The sequence below is a fragment of the Platichthys flesus genome, chromosome 12 (assembly GCF_949316205.1).
Source record: "Platichthys flesus chromosome 12, fPlaFle2.1, whole genome shotgun sequence".
Taxonomy (NCBI): Eukaryota; Metazoa; Chordata; class Actinopteri; order Pleuronectiformes; family Pleuronectidae; genus Platichthys; species Platichthys flesus.
In genome coordinates, this window is record NC_084956.1 from 10318737 (window position 1) to 10344164 (window position 25428).

General features: G+C 40.7%; 2 protein-coding genes and 1 pseudogene across 4 annotated transcripts; 1 reads left to right on the top strand and 2 right to left on the bottom strand.

Moving 5' to 3' along the window:
• The first annotated feature begins 1622 nt into the window (after positions 1-1622).
• sfxn3 (sideroflexin 3) lies at positions 1623-10880 on the top strand. The gene is made up of 11 exons (XM_062400731.1): positions 1623-1708; positions 3900-4072; positions 4384-4554; positions 5507-5605; positions 6141-6216; positions 6317-6402; positions 6487-6614; positions 7131-7180; positions 7329-7378; positions 7477-7524; positions 7629-10880. Exons 2-11 carry the CDS (start codon positions 3909-3911, stop codon positions 7723-7725), a joined length of 969 nt encoding a protein of 322 aa, XP_062256715.1. The 5' UTR covers positions 1623-1708; positions 3900-3908; the 3' UTR covers positions 7726-10880.
• Positions 10641-16835, bottom strand: LOC133966038 (peroxiredoxin-like 2A). 3 transcript variants are annotated; one of them, XM_062400732.1, is made up of 7 exons: positions 16731-16823; positions 14712-14942; positions 13887-14066; positions 13330-13421; positions 13073-13213; positions 12186-12350; positions 10641-12094 (listed from the first exon to the last, which is right to left on the bottom strand). In XM_062400732.1, exons 2-7 carry the CDS (start codon positions 14896-14898, stop codon positions 11999-12001), a joined length of 861 nt encoding a protein of 286 aa, XP_062256716.1. In that variant the 5' UTR covers positions 14899-14942; positions 16731-16823; the 3' UTR covers positions 10641-11998. The 3 variants fall into 3 exon arrangements, with proteins under 3 accessions (XP_062256716.1, XP_062256718.1, XP_062256717.1); XM_062400734.1 differs by lacking the exon at positions 14712-14942 and having other exon boundaries at positions 16731-16835; XM_062400733.1 differs by lacking the exons at positions 14712-14942; positions 16731-16823 and adding an exon at positions 15438-15520.
• Positions 16836-17571: 736 nt separating this feature from the next.
• On the bottom strand, positions 17572-22918 carry LOC133966420 (peroxiredoxin-like 2A; annotated as a pseudogene).
• Positions 22919-25428: the final 2510 nt, after the last annotated feature.

Here is a 25428-nt window from a genome sequence, read left to right on the forward strand (position 1 = left end):
TTTTACACAAAGCCCCTGCAGCTGTACGGCCATTAGCGCCGCACCGGTGACGACTGAGTGCACTAATTACACAACATTACACAAACACGGGCTCGGGTCTGCGGCCGCTTGTCCTCAGGTAAACCTGACTGATCACCTGCTGATGAAGTCCATGTTTGTGCAGTGAAACTCCAGAGAGGTGGAGGTGGAGGTGGAGAAAGATGAGCTGACTGTCTCCACCCTGCAGGCCACACAGATGAATAAACAACCCCACCCGGTGGTCAGGGATGTCACGTCAAGTCTTTGTCTTATTTTAAACTCAGTCTGGATAAGAGTTGAACACATGTATTACTTTTGTCTAGTTGATTAACACAACAATTGTACAGTCCATTATCAATACATCACAGTTTGAACAGTGTTTTCACATGTCAGCAATTGTTAAACTATTCTAAATACAAGTCAATATAACCTTCAAAACAATTAAAAAGAAGAAAATAAACAGAACAAATAAGTAAATATGATAAAAAAAATAAGCAGCAGCATATATTAATAAAATGCCACAGTGACCTCATATGATGGCAGTTTGATTTCCATGCTTTTTTACGCTTTCTTGACATTTTCTCACTGGTTACCTCCAGCAGTGCAGAGTAATTCAGCGCAAGTTCTGAACTGTAGTGTTTGTAGTTCACATTACTTGAGTAATCCATTTTTCCTGCTACCTTATAATCTCCTTTTTCTCCACTAGAATTGGAAATATTACTCTTATTCCATCAGGCTGAACTTTAGTCTAAATGTACTACAATCTGTAGAGTAAGACTCTGCATATACAAAACAAATAAGCTTATAGAAAATATTTGTTATTGATTGATTGAAATTACCCAACATCATATAAATATACTTATCACCCAATACTTTCACCTGTTCCCCTGTACTTGTCTACTTCTAAAAAATAATTTGTATTTCTACATCTATCTATCTATCTATCTATCTATCTATCTATCTATCTATCTATCTATCTATCTATCTATCTATCTATATATCTATCTATCTATCTATCTATCTATCTATCTGTCTATTGATCTATATATCTGTCCAGCTAGCTAGCTGACGTAGGTAGCTGTCGTAGCTGGCAACGTCAGGGGTTTTTAACCAATCATCTGCCGTCTTTGCTCCACGCCCACCTCCTGATGCCCTTCATGACAACAACCGCCCACAGTAGGTGCTGCTTTCAAAGACCCACACAAGCTCGGTTTTTTTAAATACATGTCTGACATGGTTGAGTGTGTTGCTGTTTTACTTTTAATTAAAAATATATTTTATTTTATATCTTATTTCATTTGGCTGTATGTATTTTACAGATCAGGTTATTACATGCACAAAATGGGTCTTATATTATGATACATTGTTATTCAATATTGTAATATTGTTCAGTGATCACGTAGATTGAATTACAACCACAATAATGATTGCCGTATACGTATTATGTTTTTGTGGTTGGATGAATGTATTTAACAAGGAGTTTGCTTTGCTTTTATGCTAAAGAAAAGTAAAACAAGGCAAAACCAGATCATGTATCAAATCGTCACATTTCCTATGATCTCCCCGTCATTTTCTGTGAAGCTGTGTTTTACGACACTTTGTGGAGCATTAGAAGGCGGCACAGGTCTACCCGGCGCTGCTGTGATATTGAGAGGTCAAACATTTGCTACAAGCACCGGGAGCCGAGCAGGTGAGTCTCTGTGATGACTGCACACACTTGTTTACCTGATTTAAGTCACAATACGACTTATTGAACTAATGTTCTGAGTCCACACGTTCTCCTGGAACGCTAACTGCAGTGCTACATGTCAGCTAGCGTGTAAGCTACCTGCCATCCCGACAGTATTTACCCAGTAGTGGTTTGTTATGCCGGCGTGATGAAGCTTCTCTGTCCCGTGGAGTTTGTTATTGTGCTTGTTATTCAAGTGTCAGGGGATTAATGGTCGTGTTATTGTCATGTGTGTGTGTTTGTGTGTCTGTGCTCCAGTGGTTGCTAGCTACTCAGGTTAGCCGCCCCGGCTCATAGGAACCGAGGCAGCTTGTCGTGACTTCTCCAAATCCATGTGTCACGCCTTTTTTTTTTTTTTACACGCTCAGCACCTTACACTGTGACTCATGTAATACTTATGAATGACTCCCTATCAGCGGCTCTAACACCCATGTTTACAACTGGGTGAACGTGTAGTGTGATGTGTGGTTTCAGTTTCTGTAATGGTCCAATCAGCTGATCTAAATTCCAACGCGCTGCTCGCCAAAGGTGACATGTAAAAATAAAAAAGGTCATAAAACTGGGATTTAAAAGAAATACAACCATTAATCTACCATTATTAAAGGATATATATTGTAAATATGTTCAGGAAGTGGCAAGTGTTCTACTGAGTGCCTGTGTTGTCTCTTTTGTCTGATGATAAACCAACTTTTATGGCAACTACTGTGATGTATGGAGGCGAATCAGGGCCAATTGTTTTGTTTATTTGAAAAAATCGATTGTAATTGAAAAACTTAAAGTTGAGTTTTGCTAATGAATAATGTATTCAAATTAAGATAAAGTGTAGGATTGTTTTCAATTAAAATATCATTTGGTTAAATTCTGGAATTATTTTGAATTAGATTTTTCAAAATTAACTGACATGCTAGAAAATAACTCAGCTCATAAAGGAAGTCACTGGCACGTATGATGAACATTCACAACCTACGTTGCACCGTCCTGGGCGAAACCCTTGGTGTGTTTGATATAATTTGGCCAATCGGCAAGGCCATCGATTGGGTAATCATTGTGTCGGTTTATGAACGTGGCCTTGATTCACATCATTAAGGCAGATTAAGTACATTTGGTACATTTTGTACAATATTTACAAAACTTTCATATCACCCGCACCAAACTGGCAATTTAACCAAAAGTACACATCTTTCCTTGTCTTTGCACTAAGTGGTGGTATGTTTGACTTACACAAATATTGACCTTCAGTTTTCGAAGAGTTTCATTTTTAGTACAGTTTTCCCGTATCTTGTACCTGCAGCCACAACTGATACGGGACATTTGAGATAAGCCTCCTGGGTAGTGGATACTCCCAAGAACAATCTGATAACAATTATCTTTATTTGACATAATATTAATAACGTATCCGACACTTCACGGTACATCCCTTAGTATAGCTTAACGCGCTGATCAGAATCAGAATCAGGTTTATTGGCCAAGTAAGTTTTCACAAACAGGGAATTTGACTCGGTAAAGTGGCTCTCAGGTGCTTACACAGAGAACACATCACAAAAACAAACATAACAAAACAAAACAATACAAACAGTCCGAACAGTGCGACGGTCTAAGAAAAGAAGTGCAGGTGTGCCTATTACAATTATCCAGTGAGAGTGAAATAAGTAAACATAATTAAATATAATTATAATATATATTATATATAATATAATATAATTCCGGGAGTAACTGTACAGTGGTTATATAGGCAGGACGTGCTGATGGAAACTAAACCTGAACAACTGGTCTGTGTGGTGTAAATTTCTATGAGATATGTGGTCAGTGTATGTTCTAGTTTGTATGTTGTTTAGTGGTTTGGGCCGGGGGCTTTGCTTCAATACAGCACTTTACTGTACTGCAGCAAAGTGATTAATTGAGCAGAGGTGGGGGCTTAGTTGTGCAGCAAAGGTTTTTGTAATTATATGAATTTCCTCTAGTGCTGGGACTCATCAAATGTCTGAGATTTGTTGTGTTGATGACAAATGCTTCCCTTTCAAATCACAAGCAACATTTAACATGCTAGAACACATTCTGTTGTTAAATTAAAAATAAGGTTTATAGAAACATATACCGTCAAAGCATAATCAAAAAGTTTTTGATTAATTAACGATTGTGTCATTGATCATAGAAAGCCACGATGTCTGGAGAACTGTCCCTCAACATAAACATCAAGGAGCCACGATGGGACCAAGGCACATTCATGGGGCGCGCCAAGCACTTCTTCATGGTCACAGATCCAAGGACCGTGCTGCTGTCCTCTGAGACCCTGGATGAGGCCAAAGTCATTGTGGACGACTACAGGTAAAGTGTCAGGAGGTAGAGGGTGGGGTGGGGGTCTAAAGGATTATGTTAGGGTGAGTTCATTGGTGTGAGGCGTGGATAGAAAGGAGCACAGGTAATAACACCAGTGTTCCTTCTTTAATGGGTTAAAACGACTCAAAATGAAAATGCCATACTTTGTGTTGATACGTTTGTTTGAGTAAGAATTTTTAAATGTATCTCAAACTGAGAAGGACACTATTTGTTGACAAACACATTAGTAGAACTCCCTTATCTGGTCTTTGTTCTGTGAAGTAAAGACTCAGTCTCTCCACATTCTTGCCTTTTTTCAGAGCTGGGAATGCGAAGCCTGGCCTGACGGAGGATGAGCTGTGGAGAGCCAAGTACGTCTACGACTCTGCCTTCCACCCCGACACTGGCGAGAAGATGTTTGTGATCGGGCGGATGTCGGCTCAGGTGCCAATGAACATGTCCATCACAGGCTCCATGCTCACCTTCTACAGGTACAGCGCACGTTTCCTGTTTTGCAATATTTATGAATTAAAATAGAAAAATGGAAATTTGTCATCGGCCAAAATCAAGAATAAATGTTTGTGACAGTTTCCATGTGACTCTAAGTTCAACAATACGGCAGTCTGCAGTAATGCATACAAATCAGAGATTTGAATCCCTGCAAAGTGAAAATCCTTTTAAAAAATTGAAAATATAACCCTTGCTGCTGAAAACTGATAAATCACTGGGCTGCTGAGACGATAGTGAAGCCATGTTATAATGATGTAATATATCACTGATAAATGTATTATTTAGTGCATTTGATAGCAGTGTGCACTGCTGTAAACCAGGGGGGGCTAAAGTCTGAATTTCCGTTACATGGTGGTTTTTTAGTTTCATTATATGTAAAGTTGGCACAACAAAGAAACAAGGAGAGGTCAGAGATAAGATTATTTATCTGAGAAAATAAACTAAATACTTTTACACACATCACATCAGAGAGAAGTTTTCAGATCAAAATCTCAATGTGAAAGTATAAACACAATATGTTTCTCCAACAGGGATGAGGGTAATGTGGCTGGTTATGTGCTGAATAAATGTTGACTTGTCTTACTAAATAACATTAAACAGCAACGATCAGTCTACATCTCGGTCAATATTACCAAAATGTAGAGTAATTACAAATATTGTTTTTTCGCCCTAGTGTAAGGTAAATTTGGAATAATAACAGTGTGTGACATTTTATATAAAAGAATCAACTGCAAAAAAAGTCAATACAGCCTTGATTTAGTGGTGTTTTTCTCTTATTTTTTAGATACGCTTATGTCCACCCTGATAAAGCATCTTCAGGGTATTTCAATAGAACTGCTTGTGGTTTCTATCTCTGTTGTGTTAAATGTAACACCACAGTTTTGACTGAACAGTGTGAAATCTCACTTCCTCAACGTTCCCTCCGGTTCGCAGGACTACTCCGGCCGTGGTGTTCTGGCAGTGGGTTAACCAGTCCTTCAACGCAGTCGTCAACTACACTAACCGCAGCGGAGATGCCCCCATCAGCGTGAAGTAGGGAGGACTTCTCACCTCACATCCACTCTAGATCATTCCTGTCCTCCCCCAATACTAATGTCTGTAAGGAGGCTGTGGGACCTGCCGTCCTCTCGGTATTACGTTCCACTGTTTAGCATGTTCAGCCCCATGTGACCATGCACTCATATTGACATAGGTTACGTGATCCCTGTAGATGTCAGGTCCACTTGCATTTGCATTCTCTTCTCATTCTGCCAGAATTTGCACCTTTTCAGATGCTGCAGAAATAAATCGAATGCATGAGCTCAGGACAAATGTCACATTGCCTTCCCCTGCTTCTGTTCCTGTATGTTCTTGTTTGTTGAGCTTTGCATATTGATACATAGCAGGAATTTGCACTGAGATGACTATTATTTGAAATATATCACTCAAGTGTGACCGACAGATTACCAGCTGCACTCCTCGTGTTCTGTGGCAGAAGAGAGCTATTTATGATGTGCTAAAAGGTGAATCTTCTAAAAGAGGAAGTTGGTTATTAACGTTAGTTTCTGATGCATCCGTCTCCTCGCAGTCAGCTCGGCGCAGCCTACGTCAGTGCTACTACTGGTGCTGTAGTCACTGCCTTGGGATTCAAGTCTCTAGCTAAGGTAATAATGCCTGCGGCTCCAGTGAATCAACACATTGAGTGATGTGTAACTGAGATACTGTTTTTCTGACCGTGTCTCTGTTTCGATCCCGTCTTTGCAGCGTCTCCCTCCAATCGTCAGCCGGTTTGTCCCCTTCGCTGCTGTCGCTGCTGCTAACTGTATCAATATTCCCTTCATGAGACAGAGGTAAGAGCTCGAACATAAAGCTTTCAGAAGATGTTAGAGATTGTGACAGCAGCTTCACATTACTTTTGTTCTTGCTTCTACCAGGGAGTTGAAGTACGGTATCCCTGTGACTGATGAGAATGGAAACAGGTTAGGAGAGTCCCCCACTGCTGCCAAGCAGGCCATTGTGCAGGTGGTGGTTTCGAGGATCGGAATGGCAGTACCAGCAATGGGTAAATCATCTACTGATAAAGCAGCTGTTCTGCTGCGCCCTCCACCTTTATTGAGCTTTACAGTGAAGTTCAGCTCTATGTTGAGCTGCCCAGCCCACAAGTTATCAGTTTTGGTTCACTCTCAGTTCTTGACTGCCTCAGCAGAAAACATATGTTTCAAATGAATTCACTTCAATACCCCACTGCATACTTCCTGCTCAGCAGACAGACAGATTTGGGGAGTAGCTTGTGAACATAGTGGAGCATTTATCAGTTAAAGAGTCAGATATTCTTCTCAGGAGCTTGAAGAGACCAGTTAGTGAGTAATAACATTAATCTGTGTATCTAAGTGACATAAAACTTGATGTACACTCAACTTATCCCACACCACTTATCGAAACCAATCATCAACTGACTCATCCTGGATGTTAAAATGTTAGTGTAAAAGTTGAAAAATAACTTTTGTCATTCATCATCTTCTTTTCTTTTGTTTATGAAGCAAAACACTTCACGTTCTTTGTTGTTTTTGTCTCACAGCCATCCCTCCGGTTATCATGAATGCTCTGGAGAAGAAAGCGTTCATGAAGGTGAGCAGACTGCATGTATGACTGTCAAATATGTTTGATTTTGTCTGTGGTTTTTACTGGATGTGCTGGTGTTCGTGTCTGTCAAGATGATGAATGAGTCCTGTTACATGCCACATGATACACAGTCCTGTGTTTTATCTCCCTGCAGCGGTTCCCAATTCTAAATGCTCCAATCCAGGTGGGGCTGGTCGGCCTGTGGTAAGTTATTTGCACCAGCAGTATCTATGATGATGTTTTTATATGGACTCGAGCATCTGTAACTAACAAGCCATCCCTCCTCTACATCTTATTTTCAGCCTGGTGTTTGCAACTCCTCTGTGCTGCGCCCTGTTCCCACAGAAAAGGTAGCGACAGCCTCTCTCACATCACTCTCATTGATACTTGTGTACGTGTGTGTTAACTAAACCGTTACATCAAATCTAAAACTTGTTCAATAATCCCTCTGTAGCTCTATGAGCGTGAGCGGGCTGGAGGCAGACCTGCAGGAGAGGATACACCAGACCAGTCCCAACACCACCACCGTCTACTTCAACAAGGGCCTGTAGGACCAGCCAACACATCTCCATACACAAGACACGCAGACACGCACAGATACATGCACATGTCAGCTGTCATGTGGGCACAAGTGGGAGGGCAATACAAAATGAATTTATGCATTTTTTTTTGTTGTTTTTGTGAAACTGGTGTATTTTTTTTTTTTTTTTAAATTCTGACTGCACAGTGCTGCTCCGAGTGTAAGAGCGGAGGCTGATAATTATTTCGGAGGATTCACTGAAGGGAAAAGGAAAAAACTTTGAGAAGGATCATGACAGAAAGTTCTCTCTGTACATAGATGACACTCCATAGAAAACAAACTGACTCCTTTATAAAACAGTGTTGTGTTTTCTGTCTTTGTTGAGTCGAAACTGCCGTGTCACTGGCGGCACTCGCCGATTCATGTTTGACTGACTTATATATCATGTCGCATTTAGGTTCGTACCAGTCCTATGATCTCACTCCAGTTTAAAATGAAGACTTGTGCTCCTGAGTCATATATGTAACGTAAATATTAGGATTATTGTAAGGTGGTACAACTTTTTGTCTTTTCCAGTTCTTCCCTCGTCATCGTCACATTATTCTTTTGTGATGTTTTAGGTTAATAGACACTACCCATGTTTTGTTTGAATTGCCACAGTTACACTGGAACAAAAGTTGTGTTAATCGGCCCTGAATAGTTCAACCTTCGATGAATAAGTTCCTCTTTCGTTGTTCTCTGCTTCCTTGTTAACTGTCGCACCTTCTTAACTCTGTTCATCTCTCCTTCAAGTGTACTTATGCTCCTCCGTTCTCTTAGACCAGGCGGTGGGGGTGCTAGGTAAAGTTGGCACATGTGTAGGAATCATATGACAAAATGATGTGTGTTCTGTGATCTGTCAGCGTAAACGTGCTATTTCCATGGCAGCCTGTTTCTGAAGGCCTTTAATTATTTGAGATCACTTTATGAACTAGTGCAGTGGTTAACTGTAGTAGCATATTGATGAGTTCTTTGACTGCTCTAGGCCATGTTTGCTGGTTGTGTTAGCTGGAGAAGAATGTCCTATGTTGTGTCATTGTTTTGTCGGCAAGAAAAATATGTGATCATAGACGACGTGTCGCTGCAATAATGCAACTTAGACTCCAGTTTATTGGATTTATTGTTGGAGATACAGGGTTATTAAGTGCAGCAAACAGCCAGCCATCTGCACTGGAGCCACTGATGTTCCATTGTACCAAATGAACGTAGCTAGTGTTGTGTGACGAACGGAGAGAGAAATATTGAATACTTATAATATCCAGATCGTGTGTGTGTGCACAGTATTTGTTGATGCTTTGTTGTTGACAGTTTGGCCGAGTTTCCTCGTCTCTGATCAAACTCATTCACGTTGGTGACCAAGCTATCAAACACAAACACACAGCTGTCTGCCGGGATTAGATAGTGAGGACCTATCAGCTCAGTTTATTCCAATGCTGTCTGACTGATTTAAGAATAAGTATATTTTTCTTGGATGTATTTATAGAAAATATCTATACTAAATATATAAATGTATACATATATATATATATGATGTGTAATGTATGGAGCACATATGCATGAGGGATTTTAGAGGTTTTATCATGAAGGTGTGCCTCTGTTCGCAAATCCACCAGATGGCCCCATATATGCATCAGAAACCCTGTCAGGTGATTGTGTTGTAGGAGCACAGAGGAGCAGAGTTTAATAAGCTCCTGCTCCTCCTGCTCTAGACCCAATGAGCTCTCACTTTAGATGAATGAGAACAGGCACAGATCACCAACTATGATTCACTGTTTGTGTTGTGTCATGTACAGAAACAAAAACTAATCCCAACAGTACGATTTTACAAGTCGAGGTCATACTTGAATTCATCACCATTTGGCATCGCGTGAGTCACTTGAGATTTTTGACTGAAATTTGAGGTTGAACATTACAATAACAGGATTGTAGCAACTGCCGAACCAGTTGCATCTTGAGATACGTGATGATTGTGTTTGTGTGTGATCCTGTGATTCAGTGGTTTCAATTCTGAATGAAGTCCTTTCCACCTCGAGATTCCTCTCCTGGAACAGTCTTCATATGACTCCGCACTTCTGTGGGAGAAGGATTTCTTTGTATTACTTTAACATGAAGTGTATCACATTTTCCAATCACACTTTTCTTCCAGCTGCTCTTTAACTCACTTTCATATTAATGTTTAAACCTGGAGCAACAATAACACTGTCTCTGTATCGTTCATGTGAACGGATGTTGGTAGCTGTCTGAATCTCTCTTCACCTTCTGTAACACGGACTGGTGCTGCTGCAGGACAGTGTTTCAGTGACAACACCATTAATACGTTTGGGTTTCTGTGCTTAATGTCTCCATTGTGTTGTGTTTGAGGTGTTTTTACTGCTGAGGGCAAAACTGCACTATATAACCTTTGCTGTGCTGCTGTAGTTACTCTATGCATTTGTGTTGCGGGAAAAAAAAGCTTTTTAAAATATATATCGAAAGTTGTATTTGTTTATCGTGCTGGTTAATGTTGAATGAGTCCCCTTACTGCAAATTCGTTCTTCAGCCATTGGCTCAGTTTCTGTTGTTTTCCATTATTCTCTGCTGTTTGAATTGTGACGCACTAATGTCAAGAACAAACCTGGACGGTTGTCGTGAGCGTTTAAATACACACGTGTGTCTCAGCTTGTCGCATTCGTAGATCGAGCCAAAGATGAGACGGGTAAGAATCGTACAGGATTGGGAGGAGTGTGAAGATTTTTAATGTTTTCGCTTCAGCTTTATTGTACCGACCTGATACTGATCAAAAACATGTCTTTATTTTAACAGAAGTGATCCTCGGTGCAAAATCACATTTTTCAACAACTTTAAAATACTTTGGCATCGACAAAAAGTTTCCAGATATAATTCTCAATAGGCATCAATTTTGTTGACATCACAATAAATCAGACTATTATACATTTTTTATTTTGGTTGTGCACGTCATGAAAAATAAATGTAATCCTTGCTCACTGAAAGCCAATGTAAAGACAATCTGTGACACTCATGAATGTTTCTTGTAATTTCATGTTTATACGTCTCATCAATATTGGATCAGTGTTTCCTCCCTTTTTTTTGTATTGTTTTGATGTGACTTGTATTTTACTTAGAACTGAATAAAAAGTGTAACCTTCATGTCTGAACTCTCGTCTTAATGAGATACTAGTGAATATTGTATGTACTAGATATTTTATTATAATATTGCCCTAAACTCTCAAGGAAAAGAAGTTAATGTTAATATAGGAACAATCTTTTGTCTAGTTGGTGCCATAGTGAAACAGGGCGATCAGATAAAACTGCTGTTGCCTCCAGCGAAAAAATAAAATAGGATTTAAATCTGATATTTTGTTTTTAGATGTGACGATAAACAAACACGGGTTGTACATGTTTGGACTCATCCAGCTTTGAACAGTAAAGTAGAACTTCCCCGTCAGTTTTCAGCCTCAGTGGGTGGCAGTCTCTTCTCTGTAGATGTAGTCAATTCAGAACTTGAGTATGGGTCAGATTTATAAACTTGAAAATCTGTTTTCAGAATACAACCTCGTTTTGCACATAAAAACGAGCACAGTGAAGATATGGTGATGAGGTTCTTTATTGTGTTTTATCTTCCGTTGCTAGTACACACGCGTAAAGAAATACACAATCTCTCTGTCTAACACACACAAAACAGCGACACCGACACAAACAGCGACACAAACTCTCCTCCGCATGGCGACAGACGCTGAACATTTGTGTGTTTGGGCATCGAACCTGCTCCTCTCAATGCTGAGTTTAGAGTCAGGTTGTCATTATTACACACACAATCGGACACACACCTGTCAACCATGTTTGAGAAACATTTATGCACCTGAGCAGGAGAAGCAAACAAAACAGGAAACGTGAAAGATAGAATTATTCATATAGACTGAATTATGTCTAGATGGAAGATTTCAAGTGAACTTTAATGTAATGGACGATGTACATGAATGAAAACGCTGTCTTGAAATCCCCCCCACTACCTGTTTGTAATGTACCCGTTTTTAAGAAACTAACTTCTTAGGTGTCTTCGGAGGTAGAGAGAGATACTCTTTTATTACAGGCTCTGTATTTCACAGCTCTGCTTTTGTAAACGACATTAAATAAATGTGATATTAGGCAACACAAACATACCTAATGTTATTGTAAAAATTATACTTATGATGGGTGGACTCGCGTTTCAAACTTAAAATGTTAACATTCCTCTAGCTCTAAATCCAGCCTGCTCTTTGAGGAATTTATTTCGCTGGCACAATTTTCTTGACAGCCTCCAAAACGTCTGCAGCTTTCACCTTGTTTCCAAACTCCTTCTCACGGTGTTCCAGGAGAATCCCCTGCAAAACACAACAAGCAGTTCAAACACAGACGCTTAGTGAAGCTCTACTGAGCCGAATCGTATCTTAGCCCAGGTGTGGGCGGAGCTACCTGTTCTCCCGGCCCAATGACAAACACTCCGCCCAGAATGAAGCCCTCGCCGTTCATGTTGCCCTGGTAACCGGACCGCCAGGCCCGCATGAAGTTCTGCCACACGCCGAGGCGAATGAACCCCACACCCCCCATCTTCCTCTGCAGCGGACCGTAGAAGAGTTTCTGTAATCACAAGGTTTCAGGTCTTAAATGGACAATATAAGATGAACATAGTTAGGGTCCGAGCACCGAACAGTGGGAGGCCCTATTGAAATTGTAAGGATTTTTACTATTATTATTTTTTCCCTTTGGGGGGCACAAAAAATAAATTAAATTAAAGGGTTATATAATAAATGAAAATTAAAAAAATTAGCAGAACAGCTCCATATAATAATATTAGTTCAGGGTCATAGCGCCACCTACTAATTAGTGTGAAAACAAAGTTGTTAACAATGTCCATTTTGTTAACAAAGGGTGCTAACGCTAGCGTGGACCGTAATGAGCAATGCGCAAGTAACGTGTTTGTCCTTGCCGTAGTGCACAAAACGCATGCAATGCTGAGACGTTCACACGTCTCAAGGTCATCGATCGCTCTCTCCACCGATCGCAGCAGGCTTCAAAATGCCTTTGCTCAGACACAACAAGTAGTTTGAATATGCAAACCTGGGCTTAAATAGAGCAGAGTTGTACAATCACAAATGAGGCTGAAACTATGATGGCTGACTGTCTACGTGGCCGGTACAAGGTTGATGAAGGACAGCGTGAGGATTAGACAAATACAGGTTCACATCTATACAAGGCAGTTACACAGCAAAACATCTCTCTTATGTTTCTATGAGAAATGTAAAGCAGTTTTGGCTCATTATGAAACTGTGGGGGGGACACGATCCGATGCGGTCTCCTACCATTTCATCTACGTAGATGTCCCCAGCGAAGTGCGGTCTGAAGTCCTGGATCTCTGAGCCGACGTTCTCCTTCACCACGGCGACCAGAGGGACCCCGAGCTCTTCCAGCTGGGGCTTCAGAGAGGACAGCTCAGAGGCCTCCTACAGAGAGAGAGAGAGAGAGAGAGAGAGAGAGAGAGAGAGAAGAGAGATAATACCATCAGAGAAGATGTGATGTAAATACACTCTGAATAAAAACTCAGAAGCCATCCGATCACCTCTCTGCACAAAAATCATCCAGGCCGTCGTACGGCCATGACCACGGCCCCGTTCTTCTCCCACAGGCTCTTTGCTTTGATGACTGTGGCGTCTGCAGACAAAACAAGAACAAACTGTTTTCGAAAACATGTTCCTCTTCAATAAAGTAACTCAAATGATATTTTTTCACATCTGCAAGAACTCATTAAAACGTATGTGCGGAAGAGATAAGATGTGGCCTTCAAAAGGAGAAACGGACAATGTTCATGGTCACAGGGAACATGTATATGTTGAACATGCTTGTGAAGAATGACACAGGACTTTCGGCTTCAGGCTCAGTGATCTAATCTGTACAAGCAGCTGATTCAGAAAGCAGCTTAGTCTTACATGCTACACACGACACATCATTCACCACATGTACAAAGCGTGCCCCTCATGCAACAGCAAGGAAAACTATGAATGGCTGATTATTGTGCTGATGTACTGTTAATTCCTAATGGGTTCACGGGTTGTTAAGAAAAAACAAGATTAACGTAGGGTGACATAATTAAAACGGCCAATCAGAGAGCCCGCCTACCATCTACAGTGGAGCGCAGGTCAGCATCTTCCAGTTGCTCCAGCGATGCCATGGCAGCTTTAGGCAGACACAAATCAGTGTTGGCCAGGAAGATCCCGGCAAGGGCTGCTCCGACAGCCCCCAGACCCAGAGACCACATCCCCATCTCCAGAAGATCCCCCTCCAGCCCAGAGGAAAACACTGCAGCACAGACAGCGAGATACATCAGAAAGGTCTGAGGCACGATCACAACGTTAAAGCAACTTTTACATTACCTTTTGTCTTTAAAAAGAAAATCATGAACTTTATTATATAACCTTCTGCCGAATGTTACAAAGTGCTTGACACAATGAGAAACGAAGGATAAAACATGGGCTGACAAGATAAAATAAAACAGATAGAATAATTTAATTTAATAGTGTAAATAAGAATCAATAAGTTGTAAAAGCTTTCATTAACAGAAACGTTTTAAGAAGGGATTTAAAAGAAACTAATGATGAAAAGAATTCAGTTAAAACAAAAAAAAAAACATGGTTAGATTTTATTTTGAGCAAAGTCATCATCAACTTCTTCTTTACACTGTGACATTCTTTTTTTCATTTATTCAAATATCTAACAGGAAATTACTCCAAGATTCAAATCTATTCGGTTTACTGTCACATAGCACCAAGAAAATCTGCAAATAGTTATTCTGGCCTTAATGAAGTGGCTTCATGCTTTGTTGATTAGACTCTAGCCTGGAGTTAACCTTAAGAAGTAACTGTTTATGCGATGTTAATCTTGCAAACTGTATTTGTTTGGGTTGTGACAGAGAACACTTATCAGTCCAATGCTACGTGTCCTTGCCTGGAGCGGGCTTGTTTGGCTCGGGACTGGATTTGGCTCTACTCTGGTGAAACGCAGCAGAGTGGGTTCTCAAAATATGGGGCCTGGCTGTGGCGGAGGAGAGGCGGCTCAGGGTAACGCTGACCAGAGAGAGGTGCATGGAGACAGACCTCCTCACAGATGGGGAGCATCTAGACAGAGCCAACATCTGGACCAGGACAAAGCCTGACTACACCCCCCCTCAAGAGTTCACTGAAAGACAGAAACACACAACGTTTTGTCTATGAAAGTTAAACCAGCCGTGCCACGCCAGAGTACATCCCACCTGTACTGCAGCCCATCTTTCAAAAAGCCCACATTGGATTGCATGGATTAATTCAAGATTACACTGTTAGACCAACCAGCCAGGTTTATTATATAGAAGATAACAGTTATTGCCCTGCAGAGCGTGCAATGTTCAGATGAGAGCATGATAAAGCTAAAAAATGTGTGGTTGACGGTTTCAGTGCAAAAGTTCTCTTACTTGCAAATAAACTTTCCGTTCTTCAACCCCAAGTTCTCTTTTTTGTCAAGTAAAAACATCGACACAGAAAATGAAACTCAAAGGTAGACACACAGAACTCCCTACACACTGTGCACTATTAAACACGAGCAGTGTAGCGGATATATAACACGAGACGAAAACCGACAACATGTTTGAAAAAATACCAAATCTATCTTATAAGAGTAGAACAAAATTATACTGACTTTTCTCTGTTTCCAACGTGTGAAGAAAATACTCGTTCGCCTGAGACTTGTCTCATGAATCCCCAAAATGCATTCGAAAACTGACAATTTGCAAAGTGGGAGGACGAAGAGATGAATAACTAGAGAGAGAGAGAGTGAGATACACCTTTCCCCCCTCCTCCCCCCTGTGACACAAACAAAAATCTGCTCTCCGTGAATGTGTCTGCAGCCGAGCGAGCACTGAGCAAGCGGCCAACTCTGCTACTGACACACATGATGGACAAGTTGCTTCTTTTAGTTTTTCTGCACAGCTCTCAGTTCGCAGCACCTCTACTCTTGCAGTAGATCTTTTCTCTTGTACCATGAAAACAAATGGTTTCTAATTCTGTTCTATGCGGTCGCCGTAACTTTTCTCTGTCGGGAAAAAGGAACAGCTCAATTTTTATGGTTTTAGGACATGAATGTGCAAAAGATATTTTCGGTTAAATGTTTGGAACTTTTCATTAATAATAATTTGTTGACTATTTGCACAGCTCTCTTATCTATGAACCCTTTAAATATCTGTAGCAAACATTGTGGAAAATTAGCTAAAGATAAGATTGGAAGAGAATGATTATTTAATTACAGCAAGAAGGGAAATGGTTAATAAAATGACAGGGATTCAATTGATAAATTGATAAGTGCAGGGCTCTCCTCTAATATCAGACTTGGTCACTCGAGAAAAAACCTGTGGAAATCACATGTTACTATCATGTATGAATGTGGGCTGAGCTAGTGTGAACCTCTCATCTGACAAAACAGACTAACCTGTAATCCTTCAGTTATTGTAATAAACTAAACAAAAGTGATTCGTACCTTTGATACATGAGCTTTTCTTTGGTTTATTACGAATCCAGCAGAACTCTATCTTGCTGGTTGAAAACAGTAAAGTCTTATCTGGGCTGTAAAGGTGAGGTGGTGACAACACTGACCGGACGTCCCACCGGAGACAGGTGATGACCTTGATCCGATCGACACGTGATTCATGACTTTACCTGCAGTTAAAGCTCTGATCGAATATTCATCCAGATAAATATTATGACCAGAGGCCCCGGGGTGAAGAGGATTACATAATAAACACACTGTCGGTGCCCTGCAGAGTTCACTACTGTCAGTGCTGCGTGACAGACGGAGGCTACATTAGCATTAAGCTAACGGTGAGCCCTATGTTCAGTGGCTAGCACAACTGGCTGCAGCAAGTGAGTCTGTGCAGACGCTGTCGACGGGTTATTAATGTTTGGATCAGTTCTCTGATCAGTTTTCTGACTCACTCACCTCGGGCAACGACGCTGCAGAGATCCGATCACACGCAGGAGTGCGAAAAGATCCAGAGACAGAGAGCAGGGAAAACTAGTCGAACAAGATCGACCGGCTCGGACGAGAGAGTCTATTCAAGTGCTGTCGGAATAATCGTAAAAATGTGCTCCCAACAACTTTTTAAAAAACTGAAAGTAAATAACTGAAAACATTTATGACATAGAATGGAGTGTGTACATATACAGTAGTGAGATATCTATCTGTAGAAATTCAAGAAATGGAAATTGTAATAATAGCAATAGTACTACTTATATTACTACTACTACTAAAAATAATAATAATGATAACGTTGATTATAATAATATTTGTAATAATAATAATAGTTATCATAATCATCATCGTCATCAGCATCATGAAAGTATAGGCTACCTGAGGAAATTGTGTTAGTAATTAGTAATTAGTGATGTATATATTTATCAGCTTTAAGACATCTAGGAGACGAGTTCGAGAATTCCTGCTTGTGAATAAAGAACTTTGTGTTCAGCTCCTATACATTTTTTCTCTCTTGCAAATGACATGTCCACTTCCTCCCTGTTTCAAACAAACCTGGTCCCTTGTCCTCACTCTTCGACATAATGCAAATGGTCTGTAGAGTAGTTGTCGTGTAGTTTAAACGCCCCAAACACTCAAAAACAACATAGAGTGTTTTGTGTACATGAACTCATGGAAGTCGTGAAAAACGCGTTCACGACTCCGGAAAATGGGAATTTTCCCCGAGGAGCATGTGAACGCGCAGGAAGAGAGCGAGCACGGAGACAGAAGAAGACACAGAAACAGGTAAAACAACAAACTAATCAGCTGGACACGAACATTGTTTTATTATGAGATGTCAAACAGAAGAAAACACTGCCTCACTCCAGCTGTTTATCCTCCATCACGTCATCACATCTCTGTCTTGTTCTGAGGTGATGAGTTCGTGTGTTCACATCAGAGCTGTGTCTCTCATCAGAGATTTAGAAACAGGTCTTCATTAAAACACACGAAACACCATCACACATCCAAGCCCAGGTTTGCAGACGGTGGACGATAAGCTTTTAAAGTGGCACATTTCAGTTGTTGCTTCGCCTAAAGGGAAAGTTCACCCAAAAATGAAAAATGCACTTACTGTGCCAATGGGTGAAGTGAAGTGTTGGAGTCCACAGAACACTTAAGGAGTTTCAGGGGTAAACAGAGTTGCAGGCATATCCAATATAATGTAAGTTAATGGTGAACACTTCTTACAACGTGTTTTTAGCCTAAACTTCCTCTGATATCTTACTCTAGAGCCCTGTTTACTGGTGGATCACAACTGTCATTTAGGCAATAAAAACAAGGTATTTTCCTTTTTCAACTTTTACATTTTTATACATTTTAAGAATCAGTCACCATTAACTTCAATTGTATTGGATGTGCCTGCCATGCTGTTTACCCTGGAAACTGCAACAACTTTTTGTGGACTCAAACGCTTCACACAGCCTAGTGGTGAGTAGTTCATTCAATTTTTTGGTGAACTTTACATTTGAAATGCCCTGAAATCAACAGCAGCTAAAACACATTGAGATCATGCAGCTGCCACATGAGCAGAGTATGTGTTATATGTGTTGTAAGTCAAGGTGAAGAGAATCCAGGCTCAGACTGAAAGACACAAATCTCGAAACACTGTAACATGGAACTGGGCATTTAAACAATATCAATTATATCGCATTGTGTCAACACATTGAGGAGTTGATTTGAGGGTTAAAAGCCACAACAAGGAGCAAAAATCTTTCTTTAAACTTAAAGAAAAGTTGATATTTACTGTGATAATTATCAATATCTAATATTTTATCTAAATATAATTTTTGGCCGCATCATCCGGCCCCACTGCGACACGATGCCACACTGACAAACGTTCACATTCTGAGCTCTATCTTTTCATGTTGTCTTGTATCTTCCGTGCTGTTTTGAGGACCGCCAGCAGATTCACTTTATCCCCAAACTCCTTCTCGCGGTGCTCCAGTAGAATACCCTGAGGGGGGAAATAAAAAAAAAAAACAATCATACCCCGATAGATCATCCAGATCTACTTGTCAGAAAATATGAGTTCTCCCAAACCTGATCTCTGGGTCCAATGACGAAGACTCCTCCCAGGACAAGTCCTTCCCCTCTCAGGTTTCCCCTGAAGCCCCTCCGATAAGCCCGCCACAGGCTCCTCCACACACCGACACGCAGGAACATGGAGAGAAACATCCATCGCTCTTGAGGGCCGTAGAAATTTCTCTGTGAGAAAAATACAAAAGCAGCTTATTGGCTTAAATCATATAACCCTTCCATGTGTGACTTAATATCTCAAAGGCATGCGTAGGGGAGGGGATTTACAAAAAACAGACCTGCTGATCCACGTAGACCTTCCCAGAGAAGTACTTCTTGAAGCCGTCCAGCTCTTTGCCAAGGTTTTCTTTCACCACGGCAAAAAGTGGGACTTCAAGGTCCTGCAGCTGGGATTTGAGAGAGGACAGCTCAGCGGCCTCCTGCAAAGACAGAGGCACAGACATAATCAAATAGCATGAATCACCAGTGAGGTGAATACAGGGTTCTTGTGATTTCATACCTCTCTGCACAATAATCATCCAGGTCGTCGTAAAACCAAGACCACAGCTCCAGTCTTTTCCCATAGGGTTTTGGCTTTGTGTCTTTCGTGGACTAAAGGAAACACAGACCTCGTATCCATCAGATAAAGACAATCACATGAGTTCATGAGTGTTATTTGCTTATTTTGTGTCAAACTAATTTAATTCTTTGAAGATCAGTAGGATTGAAAGATGGGTTTACTTTTTCATTAGCTGTTTTTGTCAAATCTTTTTCCTTTTTATAATAAATAAACAGATCCCCTTCTTAAGCACTTCCCGTAGAAGTGATTGTGAACAAAATCCAGAGTTCTCACGGCTTGTTTCTGTGGTGTGGCTCACCTCCTCCTGTGGTCTTCAGCTCTGTGTCCTCCAGCACCTCCAGGTTGGCCCATGCTGGTTTGGTCTGGAACCAGTCGGCGATCGAGCTGATGAGCTCTGTGACAAACAGGCCCCAAAACTGTAGCACCTCGGTCACAGTCACCATCACCTTAAACTCGCTCCACAGGCCACCTGCAGAGAAATCATGTAGAAACATTAAGTATAGAAATTGTTAATTTCTTATGCCATTCTCTTTGTCTGGAGTTTCTCAAACTCAAACGATCTAAAGATTCTAAAGCTATTTCACATTGTTCTTCCATCTGAACACTTGACACTTATTCATAATTATAATGGATTAGTTACATGCATAAATTTCATCAAAAAGAAAAATACCATTAGGATCCAATCGTAAAAGCTTTACGTGCAGAAAGGTGGTACTCACCGGACTGTGGCTCGCTGCTGATGTGGAGGAATCTGAAGTTTTCTCCCGACCCGTTAAGCCCTCTTAACTCAGATCAGCGGGGCCACAGTGAAAGCCTCGTTTATCTGGACGTAACATGAGAGGAATTTTTCTCTGACTGCTGTGAAACAAGGCTCTTGTTTAGCTGGATCCTCAGTACCAGGTTCAGCTTGGTGCTGAGTGCGGTTCTCATCAAAGAGCAATGCAGCACCTTGATTTTAAAAGTTTTTACGTTTATTTCATCGGTTATTTTATGGCAATGTTGTTCAAGCTGTTGATGTGATAAAACAGAATCTGTAATTCAGTATTTGCAGAGATGCCCATCAAGACAAACCCTGTTTCCCCTACTTTTTAGATTAAGTGAATTTCAATTTCTTATTTTAATTCCTGTAATGTATTAGCGGAGATAATAATTAAGTATTCCTGTATAAATGTATGCTTTTATTGTCACATCAGGTCAGACCCAGTAGCTGCAGACGGCCTGAGATCTCACTCCAGCTGTCGAGGCTCATAGCAAGACTGCCTCCTGCAGGAGGTTAGTGACATTACACAGCAGACTCACAGCTGACAGTTGTTTTCATAATGAATTAGCTTGAATACTATTAGTTGATTAATTATGTTGTGTGTAAAATGTTATAATTTTGCAGAGCCCAAGGTTACTTACTCAGCTAATGGGTGTTAAAAAAAAAATATTGTAAGAACATCTTTAAATTTTATGACTGCTATGAACATGAAACTGCAAAGACACTGTGGTCACAGACCCCGTAACCAGACTCCATGCCATTACATTTATCCCGTCTAACGTCCAAATAAGTGTGTATGATGTGTCCGGGGGTGGTGGTGGAGTTTTGCACTTAAACTTTACATCTTTACTCTTATTTATGTGTAAGCACGGTTTGCACTTTGTTTATTATATTGATCAGATTTGTTCCTCTGGTCCCTTTGGCCTGGGGCCCCCAAAGTCCCTTGAAACGCTCATGCAGTTCTACACATAGTTTTTTTAAAACACACTTTAGCACCGCCCTCCCTTTTTGATCCAAGAAGATAGATTGTGACACAAGAAACTATATTTTCTACTTTCTTGCTATTTATAGATCAAGCACAACCTAAAAAACATCCTGTCTCTGTTTTTATGAGCCTTTTACCACCAGCAACAGTGGAGATAACAGCTTTAAAGGAAGAGCCATTGTTGAAAACAGAGACTTTAGTCCACATGGTAAGCGTTAGCTGAAGAGTGAAGTGATTGTCTCACTCCTGCGTATCGTGTGTGATGGAGGCAAATTGCTCAAGTGGTATTGTGGCAATATTTCAGTCATCAGTGACAGATTCACAGAGGAATGTGCTGAGGGTCCAAAATGGGCCAGAATAGAGATGGGATAGGATGACACTCCTCGAGCCCAGCTGCTGCCCTCCCTCTGTGCCGCTCAGACATATGTGTGCATGTGTATGTGTGTGTGTGTGTGTGCGTGTGTGCGTTTGTGTGCGTGTGTGTGTGTGTGTGTGTGTGTGAATGTGTGTGTGAGATAGAGTGTGTCTCATGCTTGTTCTCATCGTTTTAAACTTTTAAGTCTTCCTCTAAAAAACGTAATGGACTTCTGTTGGATATATACAGTGTATGGCCAAGAATAGAGATGGCCCATACACCTCATATATATATATATATATGATGTGTTAAAGTGGGGTTTGGGCTTGTGCAGATAATCAGACATTTGCAGTTAATAATTAGCTACGAGCGGTCAGTGAACATTTCACACATCATGAAGCACGACTCTAATTTGTGAGGTTCAAGTGAGGTCTTTGCCAGGTCACACTTTTGTAGCTGGTTTTCTCATCACAAGCAGGCATGTACACACACATGCGCGCGCACATGAACACACACGCACTCGTGGATGCAAATAAACACAAATACACAACAGCCTCATCCTAGACCAGTGCTTCTCTGGAGGGGAGTGTGTGGGACCGACAGCCAATCAGAGCTGGAGATTTGCACCCCACCTCCTGTGTGGCGTTCTTGCACACAGGGATTGGTTGACATGAGAAGTGGGCCATAGTAATCACTGTGACAGTTAACATTGGTGTTTCATAAAACAAAAATTCCAGCCATTGAGAATATATCAGATAAATTCAAAGTCAAAGATTCAACACGTAATAAATAACCTTTAACACAGAGAGTTGGCTGAAGCTGTAACAGCTTGTGACAACACAGAACGACAACACTGATAAAAGAAAATTCTGTTTACATGTGTTTACTATCTACTCTTTACTGACATGTTATTCCTTATATAACACTAATCGCTCCTCAGTTGCTCGGCCATGCAGTAAAACGTCAGGCCAGCAGGATCCAACTCATTCTGCCCACCCTGCCGGCCATCCAGATGGAACTGGTTGGTAACCAGACAAGCAGGGACGAGCTGCGGAGGTAAACTGAGCGTCCTTGAACCGGGGGAAAAACAAACAGTGTTAACAGCCCCTGAGCCTGCCAGGGTCTGTTTATCTCATCCTGTTCTGTCAAGTTTTAGTCTGACTCACGCTTAAACCAAAAAGTGACCCCAAAACTGTGACCCCGGCTTCTGGAGCCGAAGCCCAATAGGGGTCACCACTACATATGTCTCGTGGCCAATCGGAGAGAAGGAGGAGACACTCGTGTGGGTTTATCTTGTCAAGCTGATTTTGGATTGGTTCAGCCACATCGTGTTTTTTTTGTAAATATCAGACACTCAAACCAAGTCAGCTTTATGTATGAAAACACATTTGAAACAAACAATGTTATGCAATAACAAAGTACAAGAATAAATAAAATAAAACATTATAAAATAAAATAAGATATAATCTGTTTACCATTTGTTATGTCTGTATGTGTAAAACTGTTCCAAAGCTGTGGGCTCCTTAACCTCGACCAAGAGCCAAGGTACTTATGGAATTATTGTATTTCAGGGATGAATACACTTAATGTTTTTCACTTAATTGAATTCATCTTTACACATTACATCTTAAAAGTGATGAGTGAAAAGCAGCAAGGCTTTCAGTGTTACTGACTTAGTCGTTAGACGTTCATTGACTGAGGTGAAGATATGAAACAAATCCAAAGGTCGTCAGGTCTTCACTGTTTTACTCCTCATCTTCGGAGGGGTCCAAAGGCTCCGTGGATGAAGGCACAGCAGGATTCGAACTCGTAACCTCGGTAGGTTTCATGAAAGCACCTCTTTACACTGACCTCACCTAGAAGACTTTAGTAAATAACGCATCTCCCTCATTTCCTATTTGATGAATTTGTTAATTTACTCATTGGTCATCCAGCTCGTGTCTTAAGTTTCAACGTTGTTAGTCTAGATCATATCTGAGTGTAGTTTAACCCCCCATTAAACTGTGAATCAGTCTGGTCAGTCTACTTAAATACATTTGATTCAGAATACTAGTTTTTAAAGCTAACACAAAAGTAAAAACTATGTAGATAAAAAATCGTTTTAGTATCAGTTGCACAGAATTTGATTCAGATTGTTCAAACGAAAGCTTGTTAATGTTACATGCAACTTATTTGGACTCTTTTATATATTTGCATTGAAAAAAGTGGTTTCCCATAAATAAACATTCTAGGTAATAAATCTTACCTAGAATGGTAATTAACAGTCCCCTTAAATTCATTCAAGCTGCACCAAACTTCACTCACTCTCAGATGACAGTTCCCTACATGTGTCTGATTTGTTTTATCAAGATCCATTACTCCAGAAAAACGGTAGATACTGATAGTTTGATTGATAGTTTTACGTTGTGGACATACAAAACGGATCAGCTATTAATAATTAGTAAGGATCATTACAGTGATGTAGTGAAACAAAAGTTAGTAACATCTATTACATGAATACTCAGTCAAACACGGTATTGACGTTGCTGTTGTTTTTCTTGAAGACCTGACCTCGGCAACTCGTGCATGATAACTTGAGCCCAGAGAGGTCAGGTATTTCACCTCATGAGACTTTACCCTGGTTTTAAAGCCCCTGATTTGCTCCAACCAAACTCACGACAGAGACAGAAAAGTAAAGGTAGGAGTCATTAAGTTAAGATTTAAAGCTTTTGATAATTATAATTTCCCTTTAGCTTTCATTGGTTAGATTTTAAACGTTTAAGTTGCCCCTAGCTTACATTCACCTTCCTCACGCTTCATGCTGACACGAAAAATCTCTGATACCAGTTATCTTTCAGCCCAGCCAGAACCATCTTGTTAGTGTTGAAAAAAAACAGTTAGTCATTAACGCGTGTTTCAAGTCAAACTTCACAAACTGAGAGAGAAGTTCGTCCTCCTCCGTCTTCGGAAAGTGTAGGTGAAGGGGCGTGTGTCTTGAGGGCGCCCATTCTGTCTCATTTCAGGCCAAAACAAACAGGTGTATCATCCAGAGGTCGCTCGCTGTGCCGTCAGACTGACGCTCTGCGCTCTGTGCCGTTGAAGGCAGGACATTCATGACAGCTCTAGTTTTATCTAGTTCTTGTTTGTTTCATTCAACTGACCCCAAACCCTTGCAGGAAGGAGCTTGGTCACGTTTACATTCAAAATAAAATCGTTTTACAATGTTACAATGTTCAACCATTGTAATATTTATTTAAGCTTTATTGCAAATTTTAAATCAAAACTCTAATTATTTAAACTTTTTACTCATTAACTTTATTATCAATATCAGCTGTTAAACCAAAGCTTTTATATCATATTCAGCGAACAGCTCTCTCTGCCTTTGATAGGATTCTGCTGACCTCAGGTAAAATTAGGTCAGGTTTCTACTTACCTAAATGGTATTTATAAATATATATATATGTTCACTACAGAGGGCTAGATCAAATTCTCCTCTAGTTTCAGGAGGTTAGCTCTACACCAACTGAAACCAGGGCCAGATGAGCCAGAGAGCAACAGAGATGTAGAGAAAGTATTTGTTCCTCTGCTCTGTTTCCCTCCAGTAGAGAGGGATGTGTTTATCTCTCAGTCTCTGCAGAGCTCAGACAAATGAAAGGCACAGTGTCTGTGTCTGTGTGTGGCCAACGGTCCCATTGTCACTCTAGTTGTATGTTTGTGCACGAGGCACACGGTATGTTTGTGTCCATATGTGAGCATCACTGGCACAAACAGTCCACGACAGTCCCTGGTTTTGACATCAAACACAGACACACTGAGTCGCCTGAAAGAACACGAGATATCTCAGAGACACATCTTCATTATTTGATCTTCTCTCAGGAAATGGAAGCAGATTTTCTGCAGTTGTGCACAAAGACAACGGCCTCGGGCTGCGAGTGGGATGGAAAAGAT

Coding starts and splice junctions, on each gene's coding strand:
- sfxn3 (XM_062400731.1), top strand. CDS start 3,909: ATGTCTGGAGAACTGTCCCTCAACATAAACATCAAGGAGCCACGATGG. Junction 4,073..4,383: donor GTCATTGTGGACGACTACAG/GTAAAGTGTCAG, acceptor GCCTTTTTTCAG/AGCTGGGAATGCGAAGCCTG. Junction 7,525..7,628: donor GCCCTGTTCCCACAGAAAAG/GTAGCGACAGCC, acceptor ATCCCTCTGTAG/CTCTATGAGCGTGAGCGGGC.